At 37.0% G+C, this 20,821-nt stretch overlaps 1 protein-coding gene across 1 annotated transcript; it reads right to left on the bottom strand.

Moving 5' to 3' along the window:
* Nucleotides 1-1,097: 1,097 nt before the first annotated feature.
* tnfsf10 (TNF superfamily member 10) lies at nt 1,098-19,213 on the bottom strand. Its single transcript, XM_074621337.1, has 6 exons — nt 18,937-19,213; nt 15,181-15,306; nt 9,526-9,571; nt 7,855-7,971; nt 7,476-7,723; nt 1,098-5,472 (listed from the first exon to the last, which is right to left on the bottom strand). Exons 1-6 carry the CDS (start codon nt 19,042-19,044, stop codon nt 5,263-5,265), a joined length of 855 nt encoding a protein of 284 aa, XP_074477438.1. The 5' UTR covers nt 19,045-19,213; the 3' UTR covers nt 1,098-5,262.
* Between the last annotated feature and the right edge of the window lie 1,608 nt (nt 19,214-20,821).

Below are 20,821 nucleotides of genomic sequence, written 5' to 3'. Positions count from 1 at the left end.
TTGCCGTCTCCTTCTTAGTGTTAGTCTCCAAAACAGTTTTTTTTGTTCTCCCTCGGGGCATTTAAATACCTGTAATATAACTGTAACATATCTCCACAAAAAAGAAAGAAAATCAAAAACTTACAAAGGTGTTGTGTGATTATTGTCTGTCGTCTGAAGCCACATGGTTCTGCAGAGGAGCTGCAAGGTGTTGCACTGCTTCAGAGAGACACCAGAGGGCAGCATCGTATGGAGGACTGAACCTGCAACAATCTAAAATATATAAATACATGTAGTGATAAATGTTATTAAATGTAGCAAAAATAATATTAAAAATAAATGTAGCTATTAATTAATAGTGTGACAGCCCCCTCATTTGCATAATGAGGCAGAAATGAATAAAGAAAATAATACATAAATAAATAAGCTGCATAAATACATACATTTAAAAATAAATATATAATAAATAAATAAGTATGTACATTTAATTAAATAATAAAATAAACAATTAAATGAATTTGAAAAATAAATACATAAATGGGAAAATTAAACGAGTAATTAAAGGAATTAATACAAAGAAATAAATAACATTTATTTATCTAATGTATTTATTCATTGATTTTATTTAAAAGAATGTTTAAAATAAATGTATTTTAAAAATAATAAAAATAAAAACATAGGGGAAATTAAACAATAGTAAATAATTATAATTATATTATTAAATAATTAATACAAATAATATAAGTAATTTGTGGCTGCATTTATTTTTAATATGTTTGCTACATTTAATGACATTTATTTATTAATTCATTTATTTTTGATAGCATTGAGCTTCATGTTGCACATTTAATAAGCACCAGCAGGTGGCAGAACATCCTTTAAAAATAACGTCTAATCATTAAAAATAACGTCTAATCAATAAACCATATCAAGAGGACTAATCAGGGGAAAGGTTGCTTTTAATCTGTCCACCCCTTCTAACTCACCTTTTGTTTTCTTGCAACCAAACCTTTATTATATTTAATGATTTACCCATTAGGAGTACTACTGAGTTTTAATGGTGATCCATTCGTGGCATCAGTGGACTGTATATAAGAAAGCTGAAATCAAAGGTGTGGTAAGTTTACAGTGTCTTTATTTCACATATTTACAGACAAAACCACCTGCTTATTTACATTCACATTTAGTTTTGGTCTATCTGGCAAACAACTCAGATTTTATTTAACTGTCTATAACTTGATTAGTGCACAGTTGTGTGTCTTTCTTCTCTTCTTTTATGCCTTTCAGGTGTCCGAGGTCCAGCTGACTGCAGGTGGATGATTCCAGTTATTCCACATGGAGGCCGAATATGAAGGTAGACCGCTCCGTTAACATCCACCTCACAATTAGTCAACTCAAAAGTACACATTTATGTCATTACATTCACATCAAGGAGCACAAATATCATCATTTTACATCATGTTTGGTCCCGGAGTATAAATGTTCCCATTTTTGTAATCTTTGATACAAAACACACAAAAAGTCTAAACATTCGTTGCAAAAACAAGAAATTAAAAAGGTCTTGTGATATTTACATAAGTGCTACAGTAAATGCTGCATTCATGTCATATTGGAAAAACGAGAACTTTTTTTTTTTGCTCTTCTCAATTAGAGTTGAATGAATCAGTGAATTTAACTTGGAAATAGTAGTTTGAGCCTTAAGAGATTTCTTCTGGAGCTTACAGCCTCCTCTCATGGCTTTCATCAGCCGTTGGCACTATGGGGTCTTATGGTACCTTCAAATGGTGTCGTGTTTACCGCGTTCACGAGAAGAGTCCATATGAACGCCCCCCTCATGTCGTATTCACGACCTCGTAAGTAGAAAGTTTCTAAAAAGCTCTGATTTGTGCCGTGTTTGTTGACGTTGTCAGAAATGGCATAATAAGTTGATAAATTGTAATTTTAGTTGTGTATTGTTTTTCTTTGTAATTTTATAACATATCTGAGGAAAATGTTGATATAACGGCGTCATCTTTTCCATTATGTCTTTGCATTTACTGCATTATGTTACCCGCTTGCTTGCTTGTTAAATTGTTAGCCTCTGTGGCTTCTAGACGCCGACAGTAACGTTAATATTGCTGCTATGGACTTACACGACTTCTCATGTTGTAAACACGAGCTCACAAGTTTCATTTGAAGGCACCATATAGACACTCACCGGCCACTTTATTAGGCACACCTGTTCAATTGCTTGTTAACACAAATAGCTAATCAGCCAATCACATGGCAGCAACTCAATGCATTTAGGCATCTAGACGTGGTGAAGACGACTTGCTGAAGTTCAAACCGAGCATCAGAATGGGGAAGAAAGGGGATTTAAGTGACTTTGAACGTGGCATGGTTGTTGGTGCCAGACGGGCTGGTCTGAGTATTAAACTGCTGATCTACTGGGATTTTCACGCACAACCATCTCTAGGGTTTACAGAGAATGGTCCCAACAAGAGAACAGATCCAGTGAGCGGCAGTTGTGTGGACGAAAATGCCTTGTTGATGTCAGAGGTCAGAGGAGAATGGGCAGAGTGGTTGGAGATGATAGAAAGGCAACAGTAACTCAAATAACCACTCGTTACAACCAAGGTATGCAGAATACCATCTCTGAACACACAACACGTCCAACCTTGAAGCAGATGAAGACCACCCGGTACTAGCAAGGTGTACCTAATAAAGTGGCCGGTGAGTGTATATATCATAACTCGGCTGATGAAGGCCACGAGATCCCAGGAGAAATCTAGTAATTAGACCTTAAAGGGATAGTTCAGGTGTTTTTAAGTGGGGTTGTATGAGGTACTTTACGTTGGTGTTTTAAAGAGTTAGTTCGGATTCACCAAAGTCACATAATAGCACAATAAACTAACTGATCGAGGGCAGCGGTAGACGAGCAAATCACATGTTCTGCGAGGTAAAATTACTGTTTTTTTCAATGGAGTCTGGTGGCTTTGAAGAAAGCATAAATAACGGCTTCAATTTCACGTGTTCATGTTCCATTGCTTTGGTCCCGTGCTGGTACTCCTGTCTGTTTCTCCAAACTCCATCTACTGACTACGGAGAAGTACCTCATACAACCCGACTACAAAACACCCAAACTATCCCTTTAAGTTAGGAATGTTTTGTCAAACTTCTACTTCTTAAATCAAGAATGAAACGTCAGACTCGATCGGTTATATTCCCCGATTACATCCAGCTCTCCTTCAGTCGTGTATAACTGATCATTTTGGTTTATATGTCCTTGAGCTTCGGTGGATTTGCTGCAGTGTTCATTACAAACAGTTCACGTGGAAGACAGAGGAGCTACAGTTAAAACCAAAAATCCCACATTTGCGCTGTTTGGATGCCGATGTGCAGGATTGTTTCCCGGGTCACATCTGCAGCTAATCCAACATGACACGAATACCCGAGAATAACAACCATTTTAGGGAGAGTTTTATTGCACCGTTTGGAGGACGGTTAAGACGGACGAGCCAACGGCAGAAAGAGAGAAACTGTGCTGCTGCCAACAGAAACACAAAGCCTGATATGTAAGGAGCAGTGCTTTAAAATGGTATTCTGTAAAACCTCTGAAAGAAAAGGTGATCTTACACCTTTAATCTTAACAACATGGCCGTCAACTAACTGTGTGAAAGGCCCATAGACATAGATACATAGACGCCGCATTGGACGCTTGCAGTGATGCGTCAACGTGGGCGCCATATTGGACAGGGCAAAACTGGCCTGTAACCCTATACAAGTGAACGGGGGTGCTGCCGTCGACATTTCTCAACCGATTTCAACGAGTGGTTATTTTATTAAAGGGTTTATGATCTACGCGGAGTAGAAAAATAAAGTCCACTAGTCAATGCGGCGTCTACGTCTATACTGTATGTCTATGGAGAGGCCTGTAGTGGTAGCAGTAGCACATGATCAGTAAAGAGTTCGTTGAGGGCTCCAGACCCAGGCGTATTAGAACAATTAAAAAAATATATAGCACAGTATTTACATCTTTACACGAACACACATCCCGGGACTCAGAACATCGCTAACCTTCAGCTGATACCAGTTTAGTACAAACAAATCTTAAAGGCAGACCCCAGATTTTCAGGCATGTGCTATAAAATCAACATTGAGTGTAATGTATGTCCAAAGGTCTGAACTGCTACAACTTTCCTTTCCTGTAGGGGGCGCAGGTCGACGTGTATATCTGAGCTTTTAATGAGAACGAACTGCTCTCCCTTCTGGAGAATCTGAGCTGTTAAAGGAGTGCTTCGCATCTCAAAGAGTGTAGCTATGGTCGATTATCACTAGATATTACACACTGTAGGGAAACCTGACCAAAGAACGTATATCAATAAGAAGTGAAAGTCAATAGTTCGTTCCATTGCAACGTCAGCGGCCAGCAGCAGAGCTACGCTTCCGCCATTTTGGACTGAAAGTGACTACCGGACGCCAGTAAAACGTCCGCCTACAAAGTGCCGCACTAAAAAACTAAATTATTCAAGTGTTCCTACTGGGAAGTGGATTTAACTCGAAAAAAATTATTATCCTTTACATCCGTTGACACAGAGTCATTGGTGTTTTCAGTCCAAAATGGCGACAGCGCTATCGCAGTTTCATCTAGCAGCTGTTGTTAAAAAACTAGCAGAGTTTCGTCTCTTTGCTTCTAGACTCTTTGGGACCCTCTCACAATATTATGAATCCTACTGTAGGGAATGCATAATCCTCTGATTGGCTTATTCTTACCCTAACCCTAACCAATCCAACCAACTAACGCAGCGAGAACTAGCCAATCGGAGGCCGAGTAGAGCGGGTCATGCCTTCGCTATAGCAGGATTCGTAATTTAGCGACTCGCTCCCAATGTAGATATAAACGGCTCATTCTAAAGTAACGAAAACACGATGATTCGATCAGGTGATTAAACAATAAAGAAAACATACTTATTAATATTATGTCTGCCAATAGAACCCCCTAAATGTTACCCACTGGTCCTTTAAAGAAATGTTTGTACGAACTCTAATCTCTGTTGAGTCCGAGCCCCGTTAACTTCAACACACTCAAATATTTGTTGATTGATTAGCTCCGTCTCTTCTCCACACACGAAACCAGCATTTCTTTCCGTTTGTGATTCTGAAAAGAAAAAAAGAGAGACGGACTTCTTCCCGTGACTCGCTGCTGCAGTTTTTCATCTGGCTTTATTTCCAGGAGAAGTCTGGACGCTGAGACGAGACAGATGCACTAAAAAAAAAAAAAAACGTGTCCCGCATCTGATCGTCTTAGCTGATGAGAAACGCCCCGAAGAAGCTGCTCTTCTCGTCCATGTCCACGGCCGAGGCGTTGGTCACCGTGACGAAGAGGCGGTCCCCGGAGTTGAGCGGGAACAGCCCCCCCTGGTGGGCGGAGTGCAGCGAAAACTGGGAGCCCCGGGACCAGCAGGAGGTTCGGCTCGTCTTCATCAGCAGGATGGGAACCGGGTAGGAGCTCACCTGGCGGGGAGACGGAGAGGTGAGTGAGAGGCCCGGAGGTGTGTGCTATGTGGTGGATAGAGGGAGGCGTTCATGATGCGTTGATGAATCGCAGCTAGACAATCTTTTACAACCTGTTCCATCAACTAAGATCGGCCTCCACCCGCAGGATCAATCTGTCAAATAGCTGATTGATTAGGAACGTTGTTGGATCGATAGTTACGTAACGTAACGTAATGTTACGTTAAGTTACGTTAAGCTGTTTTTTTTTCAGGTCGCCGAGAGTTGAAAAATGTTCAGCTTTGGGTAAAACACTGCGCTCGTCACTCTCACTTATTACCCCGCCGTCCAATCACAGTGGAGGAGGGGCGGGACAAATACCACAAAGACCAACCGGTGAAATGACGGATCTGAGACCAGAGACTTTAGTACCGCTGTAGTTAATATCTGGACAGTTTGCTTCATGAAAACATCCCATTTGGTCTTTGTTTAAATTCTGTGAAGGCACATCTGTGAACCAAATGTAAAGGAAATTCAAAACACGCTGACTTCCAACTTGATTAAGACGTCCTTTAATACACGAACACGAGAAAACAACTCGGATTAAATTCCTCAACCTCCTTCAGTATTCATCTTTATAATGAACTGGTTCATTCTGATTATAATCTGTTCGATCTACAGCTGTTCGTTTAGGGACTCTAGTTTTATCTGACAGAGCAGATTATCATTGGATGTTCGCCACGCTGTGATGCGACGCATACTCACTGTCTGGATTCACGTTAGTCACAAGATCTGATTTAAGTTACTCCTCCTCCGCTGTGAATCAGTGCAACAAAAACTGAGAGATTAAAATTTAATTTGCAGACGGTCAAGTTGCATACTACGTAAACACAACGTCCTTCAATTCACTGAACTATGACTTTCATTTTTACGTTTTTTACATGCTGTTCTGTCCAGCACTCATGTTCCCCGTCTGTCTCTCTACTGTCTGGCATCAAATTAAACAAAAAACATCTAATAATTTGAGTGTGATGAAGGAATCTGCAGAATAAGCATTTGATTATCTAGACGAGGGAAAGAGAAGTTTAAATATGTTTAATCACGCTTTTTATTGTTTCTTTGAGAAAAAAAGTCTATAACACCCTAAACCACAACAAATAAAATAATATGTACATATAACAGATATTTACTGTAAATTGAAAAACAAACTATTCAAAAAAAGAGGAAAAAAAGGTAATAATAATAAAATAAATATAAAGAAATAAATATCATAAAATAAAAAGTATAATCTTTTTTTTAATTTATGAATAAAAATAAATACATAAATAATAATAATATTAAATAAATTTAATAATTAAAAAACATAAAATAAAAAATATAAATTATTTTTTTTAATTTATGAATAAAATATATAAGTTCATAAATAAATAGTAATGATAATAATAATAAATAAATAAAAAACATAAAATAATATATATTTTTTTAAATGTATGAATAAAAATACATAAATAAATAAATAGTAATGATAATAGTAAATAAATAAATAAAAACCATAAAATAAAAGAAATATAATAAATTATCTTTTAAAATGTATGAATAAAAATAAATAAATAAATAAATAGTAATGATAATAATAAATAAATAAAAATAAATAAAATAATAAAATAAATTCACACCAGATTATGCACCTACTTAGATCCCTGTGTTCCCGCCACCCGCAGAGTACATACTGTGTGTTTAAGGCACAGGTTTAGTATTATATAAATAAATATTATATATAAGTATTATATATTAAATATATATAAATGTTATATATAATATGTATATATTAATATTAAAATCAAATATTATATATTTGATAATATATTTATTAAAATGAGGTGAGTCAGAAAATCCACCAGCGGATGAGTCAAATCCAGGTCAAGACAAATAATTAAAAATCAGATGTGTGTAGAAACAGCAGCAGAACAGGATGAAGCAGCAGAATCCCAGAGCCAATAGAGATATAAAGTAAAGTCTCTCACCTTTTTATAGACGTACTGCAGCAGGGGTCTCCCTCTGTCCTCCCCCGCCTCCTCGCCGTCCTCGCCCTCCTCCTCCAGGGAGTGGGTGTGTCTGAAGTACGTCTGGGCGTAGACGTAGTAGAGGCCGGGCTGCGGCACCACCAGCTCCCCGTCCACCAGCTGGACGTCCTGGAGGAAGGCCAGCCCCTTCCGCCCCTCCCACCAGGAGATCTTCTGGCCCTGAACGCGGCGGCCGGCGGACACCGGAGCTATGGAGGACAAACAAAATAATTATTATTACTATTTTGATAATCGATTAATCGCTTTAAGTATTTTTTTTAAAGAAAAAAAAGTCGAAATTCTGTGCAGTGTGTGTGCAGTTAGTTCCTGCAGGACTCACCTCCTTCCTCTCGCTCCAGTTTGGGCACGAAGCTTCCAGTGACATGAGCTGCCACTTTGGGGCGAGGTGAAGCCCGGTCCACCATCACAAGTGAGGGCAGCACCCGAGATACTTCATCTAATGTGGAAAAAAAAGGAACGAAACAACGTGAAAATGAATCCACGAACAAATAACACACACGAGTTATTAACTAACTAATGCATTCATGTATTTGATCTGCACCAGCAAGATGCTGCAACTACGACATCCTGCACAGCAGCAGGTCATCTAGAGAATACTGGGGATGCACCGATTTATCAGCCAAACATCGGCCGCCAAATAAGACGACATTCACCGATGGCAGTGGCCGATGTTTATCTGTTGAGTCTCATCAATTTTTGCGCCTTCTAAATGTTATGTTGGAGGACACACGTGGCTGGTTTACAAATAAAATCGAAAGAAAACAAAGTGTCTCGGAGAAAGATCAGCGACAACAACGTTGTTTTCTGTAAAAAAAACTATTTTAATTTAATTGAATATTTAATTTATGTTTCACAAAAAGAATATTTTTGTTAGTACTGAATTTTTCTTCTCATTCAGTAGTAGTTGTATAGTAGCTAAAAAGGCTTTAAAGCAGTTATTGTTCAAATTAAATCTTTTTCATTGAAGCCTGGTCGTGCACGGTGAGCCGGTCGTTCTTTAACCACAAGGTTGGCGGTTCGATCCCCGGCTCCTTCTGTCTGCATGTTAAAGTGTCCTTCAGCGAGACACTGACCCTCCGGGTGCTTCACAGCAACCTGCTGGGTTAAATACAGAAGTCTGTCTGTATATGATGAATCTAATAAAGTTTAAGTTTAAAGTAGGACTGTCAACCGATTCAAATAGTTAATTGTCTACCTTAAAGGGAGATTAGTCCAGTATTTAATACTCTTATCAACATGGGAGTGGACAAATCTGCTGCTTTATGCAAATGTATGCATATATTTATTATTGTAAATCAATTAACAACACAAAACAATGACAGATGTTGATCCAGAAACCCTCACAGGTACTGCATTTAGCATAAAACAATATGCTCCAATCATAACATGGCAAACTGCAGCCCAACAGGCAACAACAGCTGTCAGTGTGTCAGTGTGCTGACTTGACTATGACTTGCCCCAAACTGCATGTGATTATCATAAAGTGGGCATGTCTGTAAAGGGGAGACTCGTGGGTACCCATAGAACCCATTTACATTCACTGATCTGGAGGTCAGAGGTCAAGGGACCCCTTTGAAAATGGACATGACAGTTTTTCCTCACCAAAATTCAGCGCAAGTTTGGAGCGTTATTTAACCTCCTTCTTAACGAGCTAGTATGACATGGTTGGTACCGATGGATTCATCAGGTTTTCTAGTTTCATATGATACCAGTATCTTCACTCTAGCTTACTCACTCGAGCCTGCTACATCCTAAAGAACACAAGTTGTATTAATGCGTTGAAGAAATTAGTGGCGTTAAAACCAATTAGCGTTATTATCACGTTAACTTTGACAGCTCTAATTAAAACAGTAAATTTTTTTAATGATGAAGAAAATAAATAACAACAAAAATAAATCGGTATCGGCCAACAATTTCACAATCAGTGCATCCCTAAAAAAATACACAACTTCAACATAGAGAAGGTCAAAGGTCAGTTTAGTTTTCTCACCTCTGACGACCGAGGAAATCTGCTTCTGGTAACGCTGAGACAGAGACTGCAGAGAGAGGACAGCAGAAAACATCTATTAAAGCTGCAGTAGGCAACAATATGTTTGGCATCATTGGTCAAAAATCCCATAATAACCTTTCTGCATATTGTAATTCAAGTGTTCTGAGAGAAAACTAGACTTCTGCTCCTCCTCATGGCTCTGTTTTCAGGCTTTAGAACATCTAGCCTGTGACGGGAGACTTTGACCAATCACAGGTAATTTCAGAGAGAGAGAGCGTTCCTATTGGCTGTGCTCCGGTCATGTGACCAGAACTTGGCGTTCCTTCACCAGATTTCAACCTGATTTCATAATGGCGATGGCGTCACAAACTTTCTCATTTTACAGCTAAACCGTGCACTACAAGATGATTCTGAGAACATGTGAGGAGAGAAATAGGCATTAACGTAACAGAATATTGATTCATATTTGATCAGCGCTGCCTAGTTTGACCGTTTGGTCAGAGTTTGCGAGTGATTGACAGCCGGCTCTCATAGACGGCAGCTGGACAGCAGACCTCAGGTCAGCTCTTACTGCTCGTTTTCCTCCGGTCTATGAAATCTTACAGATGCCGTTAGGAGCACCGGAGGACACAGAGGCATGTGATTTTTTTCAGGTTACCTGTTTCATGTACTACTGTCACGGTATAGCAACCGTTTTATAAACATAACTTTTTTTAATCTTATTTGCTCCAATCTGCCTACTGCTGCTTTAAAGCCTTAAAACAAAAACCCAGAACGTAACACTGATGTATAAATAAAATAAACATATGTATATATATATACTGTATAACACAGGTCTACCCAGCTGCCTTTTGTTTGACTTTAACCCTGAACTCCTGCTGACATCAGGATCAGGAATAAAACAGAAAAAGGGAGCCTGGGTGTTTTCGGGTCGGTAACAGATCCGTCCCCGGTAATCGACCCCTCGCCCACTTCCTGATGTTTTACGTTCCTTCGCTCCAACAGAATTGGCTCGAAAACAACGCAGCGGCTGCCAAACTGATGAAAACGATTTTCTAAGCTGTCGTGGATTCTGGACGTGTTTATTTCAGTTTCCAGAAACGTAAAGGAAATTGAAACAACATGATGAGAGATGCATTAGAGACAAAGAGAAAAAACACAAGACACAACGGGGATGTTTTCCCATAATAGAACACGGTAATTAGAATAAATAACTTGTGCAGAAGGAGGCATGTTTTGTTGTGGTTGCCAGTAGAGGTTGCAGAGGTTAGTGATTTCCCCTTTAAAAAGAGTTTTTACAGCTTGAGCAGAGCGAGGTGAAGGAAAAGCTGCAGCCAGTCAGTCAGCGTGCAGCAGGATTTATGGGTAATAATGCCTCTCAGACAGTTATTTTCTCTTGAAGTTTGCAAGACTTCATTTGAAGGAAGACCTGCAGGTTTTATACCCAAATGCTCAACTAAAAAAAAAAAAAATCTAATCCACATGTCCTGACATACAGCTCAAATAATGTGTATTTATAACACCACATTCCTTCAAAATAAAACGACACAAGTCTGTGATAGACGCCGGTCCTTTAAGGTTTTATGTGGGAAATGCAGTTTTACAGATATTAATAGCAGAACACAAGATAACAAAATGTACTTTTGAACTTCACGGGAGACTTCAAACTGTCCCAGCATCATGTTTACATTCTCAGCTAAATTTAATCTGACTGGCAGCCGAGTCAGAAAATACCCGCCGACGTTTTATTCAGTCGCAGGAGAAAAGAAAAGAAAAAACAAACAATACAGATAGCACAAATAGAAAGAGAATACTCTGTGTGTGTGTGTGTGTGTTTTCGTGTGCGTGTGCGTGTGCGTGTGCGTGTGTGAGAGAGAGCAGCGCAGGTGAACACATTCCTGTGCTGATTAAACCTCTCAGGATCACATCACATCTCCAGCTATGAAGGAGCTCATTGTGCGTCTGCAGACAGAAATCTGGATCATTTCAGCCGTTCAGTTCAAAACTTCTGCTGCTGATGTTCAGATGTTCAGATGTTCAGACAACCACAGCACAGGAAGAGCCTAGGAATTATATTATTATAATAATGGTAATAATGGTAATAATCATCCTAATAATAATAATAATAATAATGATAATGATGATAATAATAATTCTGGTAATAATAATAGTGATGATGATGATGATAATAATAATAATAAAGGTAATTATAATAATAATAGTAATAATAAGGATAATAATGATGATAATAATAATTATAGTTATAATAAAGATAATAAAAATGATGATACTAATACTGATGATAATAATAATAATAACAATGACAGTGCTAATGATAATAATAATGGTAATAATAATAATAATAAATAGTGATAAAATAATGATAATAACTTTTATTTACCTTTATATACTTAGCATACTGTTTCACCTCAGTATGTATACTTTTTAGTACTTCTCATTGTTACATACTACATCCTGTTTACGTTCAGTTTTCCCATCTGAAATACCGTCAACAAAATTACAATCTACATTTACATTACTATTTTATATTTACTTATGTTTATAATTATTTTAACTGCACTATTGTATGCCTCAGATTATTTGCTTTTACATTTACTTGTGTGATGAACCTTAATAATAATGATAATAATTATGATGATAAAATAATAATAATAATAAAATAATAATAATAGTGTACTTACACTAACATGCTATTTAAAACACTAAAATAATATGTGAGATTTTTTAGTATGTCTGAAAACTTAGTATGAAACTAATATTGCAAATTATTTCCAGTTTAATATTACAGTATGCAAACACTATAAATATATAAATGTCCCAAAATGCAACGCGGTGGTGACGACAACGTTCATAACGGACATTGACGGACAGCTCTGTAACGTCTACATAACGCTTCAGTTTAAGTCTAAGTCAGTATTAGATTTTACTTTTCTGTGCGTAACAGACGACCGGTAGATGGATTAGGCTGCAAGTTCCAGATGTTTTTACTGAGCTTGAAAATCCAGTTTTCCTCACTCTTATCCGTTATTTTTGTTTTAATTGATTAATTTTTCCTTAAATCATGACGGCTTTATTTATTATTAAGTTTCTTATTTGTGCCTAATTTTATTTGTTCATAATTATTTTTACTCTGCTATTATATATTTGTAAATGAGGTCTCTACTTCAGTGTATTTCTGACTTAAAATTAAGGTTGTATTAATTAATATATATTTTTTAGATTAGTCAGACTTCATGATTCTCACAGACCATCTTCTGGTCTGTGTTACCATGGTTACGCGTCTGCAACCGGGCAACGAGGCTCTCAGGAAGTCACGATGTAAATTACTGCTCAGTGTGTCCGAAAAGATCCGTACTACTTCGGACGCAGCCCTAAACGTCCTCACGAGTCACTTCGTTGCTCCTCTTTTACTTCTTGTCAACAAATCCCACGAAAAGACCAAAAACCAACAACGTGTTAGTCCGTCTCTCAGTACCGTCTGACTTCCTGTCTGTGGCCCGTTGGTTCCTACTGAAGACGTACATCTTTAAAACATCACAAATCTATAGTTTCATGTTTAAAACAGCTGCTCGCCGTAGTTTCTATCAAACAATCAGGAGCATTTGTAAGGGACTATTTTCAGCGGCGGATTAATCCACATTTGTAGGAGTTGTTGTTGGTTTTGCTCTTTTCATGGGGATTTAACGACAATAAGAAAAGTGATAAATCACCTGGGCGTGAACTGCAGGCATACCTCTTCTCAGCATGTGTGGAAGTTCACATTGTTCCAGGCAGGGAGGTGGAGAGAAAACCCTCCTGTCAGTGTGAAAAACAATCCTTCCACCGTATACGATAAAGCCAATTCTTAAGCAGTTTCACATGATGCAACTCTGTGATGTCAACAAGAAATACGGCAACGTCTTGCTCATGTTGTGTGATGCAAGAAAACGTGTTATTTATTACGCACAAGAATGTAAAATGAAAGAAATCGTGATTGAAGGGGAATTCCACCAGTTTGACACATCAAAGTGTGAGTTGATGCGTATTTCTGCTGCGTAGATGTGTGTAGAAAGATGCATGAAGTCTTCTTTTTTTCTTAAAAGTCAAATCAGTCATGTCTCTTGAGCAAAAAGCATCAAATACTCCCATTAGAGAAGCTGGAACCGGAGGATTTCTGCTATTTTTGTTTGGAAAAAACGACTGAAACAACGGATCGATTATCAAACTAGTCGCAGATTAACTTTCTGTTTCAGCTCTAAATTAGTTTAAACTCTTGGACGCATTATGAGACACAGACTTTAGATTTGTTCAGCCTCTTTTTGTGTCTCTTTGTAGGCGTTTTGCATCCGTTTGCAGTCATGTTGAGTCTCTTTGTAGTTGCTTTGTGTCTTTGTAGTCATTTTGTGTCTCTTTGTAGTCATGCTGAGTCTCTTTGTTGTCATTTTGTGTCACTTTGTAATTAGTTTGCGTCTCTTTGTAGTTGCTTTATGTCTCTTTGTGGTCAATTTGTGTCTGTAGCTGCTTTTGCATCTCTTTGTAGTCATTCTGTGTCTCTTTATAGTTGCTTTGTGTCTCTTTGTAGTCATTCTGTGTCTCTTTGTAGTTGCTTTGTGTCTCTTTGTAGTCATTCTGTCTCTTTGTAGTCATTCTGTCTCTTTGTAGTCATTCTGTGTCTCTTTGTAGTTAGTTTGTGTCTCTTTGTAGTCATTCTGTGTCTCTTTGTAGTTGCTTTGCTTCTTTTTGTAGTCATTATGTGTCTCTTTGAAGTCATTCTGTGTCTCTTTGTAGTCATTCTGTGTTTACTTGTAATTGTTTTGCCCCTTTTCATAGTCGTTGCGAGTCATTTTGTGTCTTTTTGCAGCTGTTTTGCATCTCTTTGTAGTCATTCTGAGTCTCTTGGTAGTTTCTCTGTGTCTCTTTGTAGTTGCTTTGTGTCTCTTTGTAGTCATTCTGAGTCTCTTTGTAGTCATTCTGAGTCTCTTTGTAGTCATTCTGTGTCTCTTTGTAGTTGTTTTGCTCCTTTTCATAGTCGTGAGTCATTTAGTGTCTTTTTGCAGCTGTTTTGTGTCTCTTTGTAGTCATTTAGTGTCTCTTTGTAGTTGCTTTATGTTTCTTCGTGGTCAGTCGAGTCTCTTCCTGGTTGGTACGTGTCTCTTTGAGTGACATAGGTGAAGGCCAGGGGGGGATTTCTGAAATATCTCCGTTAATAAATACATCAGCATTGAGTGTACTGAAACCTCAACTCAGAACTCCCAGTTGTAAAACGTGTGACCAATAATAAAACCCTGTAGTAATCATAATAATGCTAATAACATCAAAGCTGTTTTATCATTTGCTTCGTTGGCCTTTGCAGCTGAAGTGTGTAGATTAGTAACGCTCGGAGCTCCAGTGGGTGGGGAGGTTTTGATCTGCAGCAGGCCGGCCGGGGGAAAGAAAAACTGAGCTTTGAAAGCCATAAATCTGAGCAGCTGGCCAAATAACCACTGAGCCCTTAATACTGATCAACAAATACTGCTACGTAAAGGTCACTCTGTGCTGTACAGCGGTGACGTCACACTTCATACAGCTTGTATGAAGTGTGACGTCACCGCCGAAAGGGAGAATTACAATCAGGTTTTTGAGATGATGTTTTGGGGTATTGTTGCTTCAGCGTACCTTCTCGATGAGCAGGTGGAGCTGCTGAGTGACCTGCCAGCACGGATCCCCCCGGACAGCCGTGATGCTCTGCAGGTCGCCGCCCGTCAGACAGGAAACGCTGCTCCTGGCGAACGTCTCCTTCATCTGCAACAAAGAGAATCAGAACAAATATCTCTTAATCTACTTCTCGTCAAACACGCCTGATGAAGGTATTCCTTTTGTTTAATGCAAAACTGATTTCTACCATGTTTTATAAACTTTAGGACGTGAATTTGTAGCATAATTAGATGCTTTTTGGAGAGGAAAATGATGCATAAACCACCTTTTACACCTTGACAATTAAAGTCTGCTTGTAACCTGAGTCAACATATCATTTCTTCTTTGCTTGTCATCTGTTTAGGTTTCATTTCCTCCTGTACTCCTCCTGCTGCATCTCATCTGGGTTAATGATTAATCCTTGTAAACACCGACTGAGAGCTGAGCTGGACTGAATCCAGGTAACCAAAGGAATCACCAAAACAAGCAGGGTGAGTCCAACACACGCACACACACACACACACACACACACACACACAACTCTTCCCGATAATCACAGCTAATCATAAAACTAGCTGCAGTCTGCTGCTGCCAGAGCTCTTTACTTCCTTCTCCTCTTTTGTTTCTCTGTTTGCAACTGCAGAGAAACAAAAACTGTTTCATTGCATGAAGCTTCATTAGCAAAGCAAGTTTATTTATAGAGCACATTTCATACACAAAGGCAATTCAAAGTGCTTTACATATATAAAAGAGCACAAAGTGCAATAAGATAAAAAACGAATAAAAGAATATAAAAGTACAAGTTAAAAGAAAAAACATTAAAAGGATAATAAAACCAATCAAAAGACAGTAAAGTGCAGCATTTGATCAATTAAAGAAAAGCTTCTGAGAACAGTTTGGTCTTGAGTTTAGATCTGAAAGAGGCCACTTGTTGGTGCATCTTTGATCTCATCTGGAAGTTTGTTCCACAGTTGAGCAGCTAAAACAGCTAAAAGCATCTAAAGCAGCTAAAAGCAGTTAAAAGCAGTTAAAGCAGCTAAAAGCAGTTAAAAGCAGTTAAAGCAGCTAAAAGCAGTTAAAAGCAGTTAAAAGCAGTTAAAGCAGCTAAAAGCAGTTAAAAGCAGTTAAAATCAGCCTCAGCATTGTGCAAAACTCTATTATTTTACTGTGAAAGCGATCAAAGTGGCCTGCGTTGGGTTGCATTGTGCAAAATCCATATCCATATCCATATTTAAAACACAAATATTGACAATTTGTCAGCAACAGAACCACAGTTCCCTCAATACTTTAGTGAACAGTGGTGACCGGCCAATAGAGGGTGCACAAAAAAACATTACTACTACTACTAATAATAATAATAATAAAAAGAATTATACAAATTGTCAATATTTGTGTTTTAAATATGGAATGCACCCAGTAATATGTGTAATTTGATTGTAATGTGATTATATTTTGTATTAATAATCTGAATCTGTAAAGTAACTAAAGTTGTCATATGTATATACAGTATGTATATATATATATACATATATATATATATATGTATATATATACATATATATATTTATATATATGTATATATATATGTATATACATATATATATACATGTATATATACATGTATATATATACATATACATATATATATGTATATATATACATATGTATATATACATATATATATGTATATATATATATGCGATGGAGGAACTGTGTGTGTTTGACCAGCGTGTGTAACATTTTAAGACGGGGACGAGGGAGAGCAACAAGAAGTCCCACAAACTGCAACAAACAGGACTCCCCCATCAAACGGACAATTGTGTATATATATATATGTATATATATACATATACATATGTATATGTATACATATACATATGTATATATATATACACATATATATATATGTATATATATATATATATATACATATATGTATATATATATATATATATTCATATATATATATATATATGTATATATATATACATATGTATATGTATACATATACATATGTATATATATATACATATATATATATATATATATGTATACATATATATATATATATACACATATATATGTATATATATACATATATATATTCATGTATATATATGTATATATATATACATATGTATATGTATATATATATACATATATATATATATATATATGTATACATATACATATATATATATATATAAACATATATATATATGTATATATATATATATATATACATATATGTATATATATATATATATATATATATATATACATATATATATATATATATATATGAATATGAACTTATCTCTTGACACTGCACTATTACAACGGGTAGTACTTGTTGTTATGTTTCTTTTTTTTGTTTTATACATGTTGTTGCTGCTGTCTGTACATCCCTTTTACAATTATGTGTATATATTCCTTTAACCTTAAATAAAAATAAATAAATAAAAAATAAAAAAGAAGTTGTCAGATAAATGTAGTGGAGTAAAAAGTCTAATATTTCCCTCTGAGATGTAGTTGAGTAGAAAGTAGAAAGTATCAGAACATGGAAATACTCAAGTAAAGTAGAAGTACCTCAAAATTGTATTTAAGTACTTAGTTACATTCCACCACTGAGTACATTTTATACTGTTGTGTTTTTAAAAGCATTACTTACTCTTCCTGTTGGAATAAAATAATTGTTAATTATTTAACTGTAAAGTAGTAATGTGTTTCTGATGCCTTCACTTTTTTTGCATTAAATCATTAAATCACAGCAGGATGTTTTGCTGAAGTTCACTGAAGTATTGAGTGAACTGTGGTTCTGTTGCTGCTCCAGGACACGTCTAATTTAGCTTTTTGCACAATGCAACCCAACGCAGGCCACTTTTATCTCTTTCACAGTAAAATAATCAAGTTTTGCACAATGCTGAGGCTGCTTTTAACTGCTTTTAACTGCTTTTAACTGCTTTTAACTGCGTTTAACTGCTTTTAGATGCTTTTAACTGCTTTTAACTGCTTTTAACTGCTTTTAACTGCGTTTAGCTGCTTTTAGTTGCTTTTAACTGCTTTTAGATGCTTTTAACTGCTTTTAACTGCTTTTAACTGCGTTTAGCTGCTTTTAGTTGCTTTTAACTGCTTTTAGATGCTTTTAACTGCTTTTAACTGCGTTTAGCTGCTTTTAGCTGCTTTTAGATGCTTTTAACTGCTTTTAGCTGTTTTAGCTGCTTTTAGTTGCTCAACTGTGGAACAAACTTCCAGATGAGATCAAAGATGCACCAACAAGTGGCTTCTTTCAGATCTAAACTCAAGACCAAACTGTTCTCAGAGGCTTTTCTTTAATTGATCAAATGCTGCACTTTACTGTCTTTTGATTGTTTTTATTATCCTTTTAACTTTTTTTTTCTTTTAACTTGTACTTTTATTCGTTTTTTATCTTATGCACTTTGTGCTCTTTTATATATGTAAAGCATATGTGTATGAAATGTGCCCTATAAATAAACTTGCTTTGCTAATGAAGCTTCATGCAATGCAACAGTTTTTGTTTCTCTGCAGTTGCAAACAGAGAAACAAAAGAGGAGAAGGAAGTGAAGAGCTGTGGCAGCAGCAGCCTGCAGCTCGTCCTCCTCTGCTGATCCATAAAGAACAAACTAAAGTCTGTAAAGTTGTTGAAGGTCAGCAGAAGGTTCTGTTAAAGCAGCAGCAGCAGCTTGTTGGAGCTCTCTCTGGTTCTCTGGTTCTTACCGAGTTGAGAGCTGTGGTGAAGTGCAGCACGGTGATGGTGACGACCACAGTCTGCAGCAGGACGGCCAGCAGCAGCAGAACTCCGAGCTTCGGACCGGAGCCCGTCATGACGACAGACCGCCGTCCGGTACCGGAACCCAGACCAGCACCGTGATGGTACCCAGACCCGGTCTGCAGACCTCCAGACCTCCAGAACCAGAAGCAGAACTAGAACAATGGCAGAGAGTGCTGACTCTGACTCCTTCACTTCTACCCTCCCAGTCCTCTGCAGGAGGAGGAAGAGGAGGAGGAGGAAGAGGAGGGAGAGCTCTCTCTCTCTTTCTATTTCTCCTGGAGAGATGATTGTTTTATTTCTGAGCTGTAAAAACACAGATAAGCGTGTAGTTTATTGTGAGCGCTCATATCTGCGCTGTAGATCTCAGTGCTGAGCTTTACTGAGAGGAAAACACGTTTAACTTCAGCATGACATATATATAACATAACAATGTGTTGTATGAATCAGAGGCAGAGGAGTGCGTCTCTTTGTAGTTGCTTTGTGTCTCTTTGTAGTCCTTTTGCATCTTATAGTGATCCTTTTATGAATCTTTGTAGTAACTTTGTGTCTCTTTGCAGTCATTTTGTATCTTTGTAGTCATTTTGAGTATCTTATAGTCACTTTGTATCTTTGTAGTCATTTTGAGTATCTTATAGTCACTTTGTATCTTTGTAGTCATTTTGAGTATCTTATAGTCACTTTGTATCTTTGTAGTCATTTTGAGTATCTTATAGTTGCTTTGTATCTTTGTAGTCATTTTGTGTCTCTTATAGTTGCTTTGTAGTCATTTTGAGTATCTTTGTAGTTGCTTTGTATCTTTGTAGTCATTTTGTGTCTCTTTGCAGTTGCTTTGTATCTTTGTAGTCATTTTGAGTATCTTATAGTCACTTTGTATCTTTGTAGTCATTTTGAGTATCTTATAGTCACTTTGTATCTTTGTAGTCATTTTGAGTATCTTATAGTCACTTTGTATCTTTGTAGTCATTTTGAGTATCTTATAGTTGCTTTGTAGTCATTTTGAGTATCTTTGTAGTTGCTTTGTATCTTTGTAGTCATTTTGTGTCTCTTTGCAGTTGCTTTGTATCTTTGTAGTCATTTTGAGTATCTTATAGTCACTTTGTATCTTTGTAGTCATTTTGAGTATCTTATAGTCACTTTGTATCTTTGTAGTCATTTTGAGTATCTTATAGTTGCTTTGTAGTCATTTTGAGTATCTTTGTAGTTGCTTTGTATCTTTGTAGTCATTTTGTGTCTCTTTGCAGTTGCTTTGTATCTTTGTAGTCATTTTGAGTATCTTTGTAGTTGCTTTGTATCTTTGTAGTCATTTTGTGTCTCTTTGCAGTTGCTTTTTGTCGTTTTGTAGTTGCCTTGTGTCTCTTGTAGTCATTGTATGTATCTTTCTTGCTTTGTGTGTCTTTGTAGACATTTTGCATCTCATCGTGATCCTTTTATGTCTCTTCGTAGTCATTTTGTGTCTCTTTGTAGTCATTTTGTGTCTTTTAGTAGTTGCTCTAATTCCTCTTTTGAGTAGTTGGTCCAATTTCTCCTGGAGAGATGATTGTTTCATTTCTGCGCTGGAGAAACACAGATAACCGTGTGGTTTATTGTGGGGGCTCATATCTGCGGTGTAGATCTCAGTGCTGAGCTTTACTGAGAGGAAAACACATGACTTTTTGAAGTCATTTAGCATCTCATCGTGATCATTTTGTGTCTCTTTGTAGTCATGTTATGTACCTTTGTTGCTTTGTGTGTCTTTGTAGTTGCTTTATGTCTCTTTGTAGTTGCTTTGTGTCTCTGCAGTCATTTTGCATCTTATAATGATCCTTTTATGACTCTTTGTAGTCATTTTGT

This window comes from Sebastes fasciatus, chromosome 21 (assembly GCF_043250625.1).
Source record: "Sebastes fasciatus isolate fSebFas1 chromosome 21, fSebFas1.pri, whole genome shotgun sequence".
NCBI lineage: Eukaryota > Metazoa > Chordata > Actinopteri > Perciformes > Sebastidae > Sebastes > Sebastes fasciatus.
This window is presented reverse-complemented; position numbering and strand designations above follow the sequence as displayed.

Excerpts from the sequence above, each read along its gene's own strand:
- tnfsf10 (XM_074621337.1), bottom strand. The coding sequence starts at position 19,044 with ATGACGGGCTCCGGTCCGAAGCTCGGAGTTCTGCTGCTGCTGGCCGTC. Across the intron at positions 7,972-9,525 it reads GATTTCCTCGGTCGTCAGAG|ATGAAGTATCTCGGGTGCTG; the intron begins GTGAGAAAACTA and ends TTTCCACATTAG. Across the intron at positions 7,724-7,854 it reads ACTGGAGCGAGAGGAAGGAG|CTCCGGTGTCCGCCGGCCGC; the intron begins GTGAGTCCTGCA and ends TGTCCTCCATAG.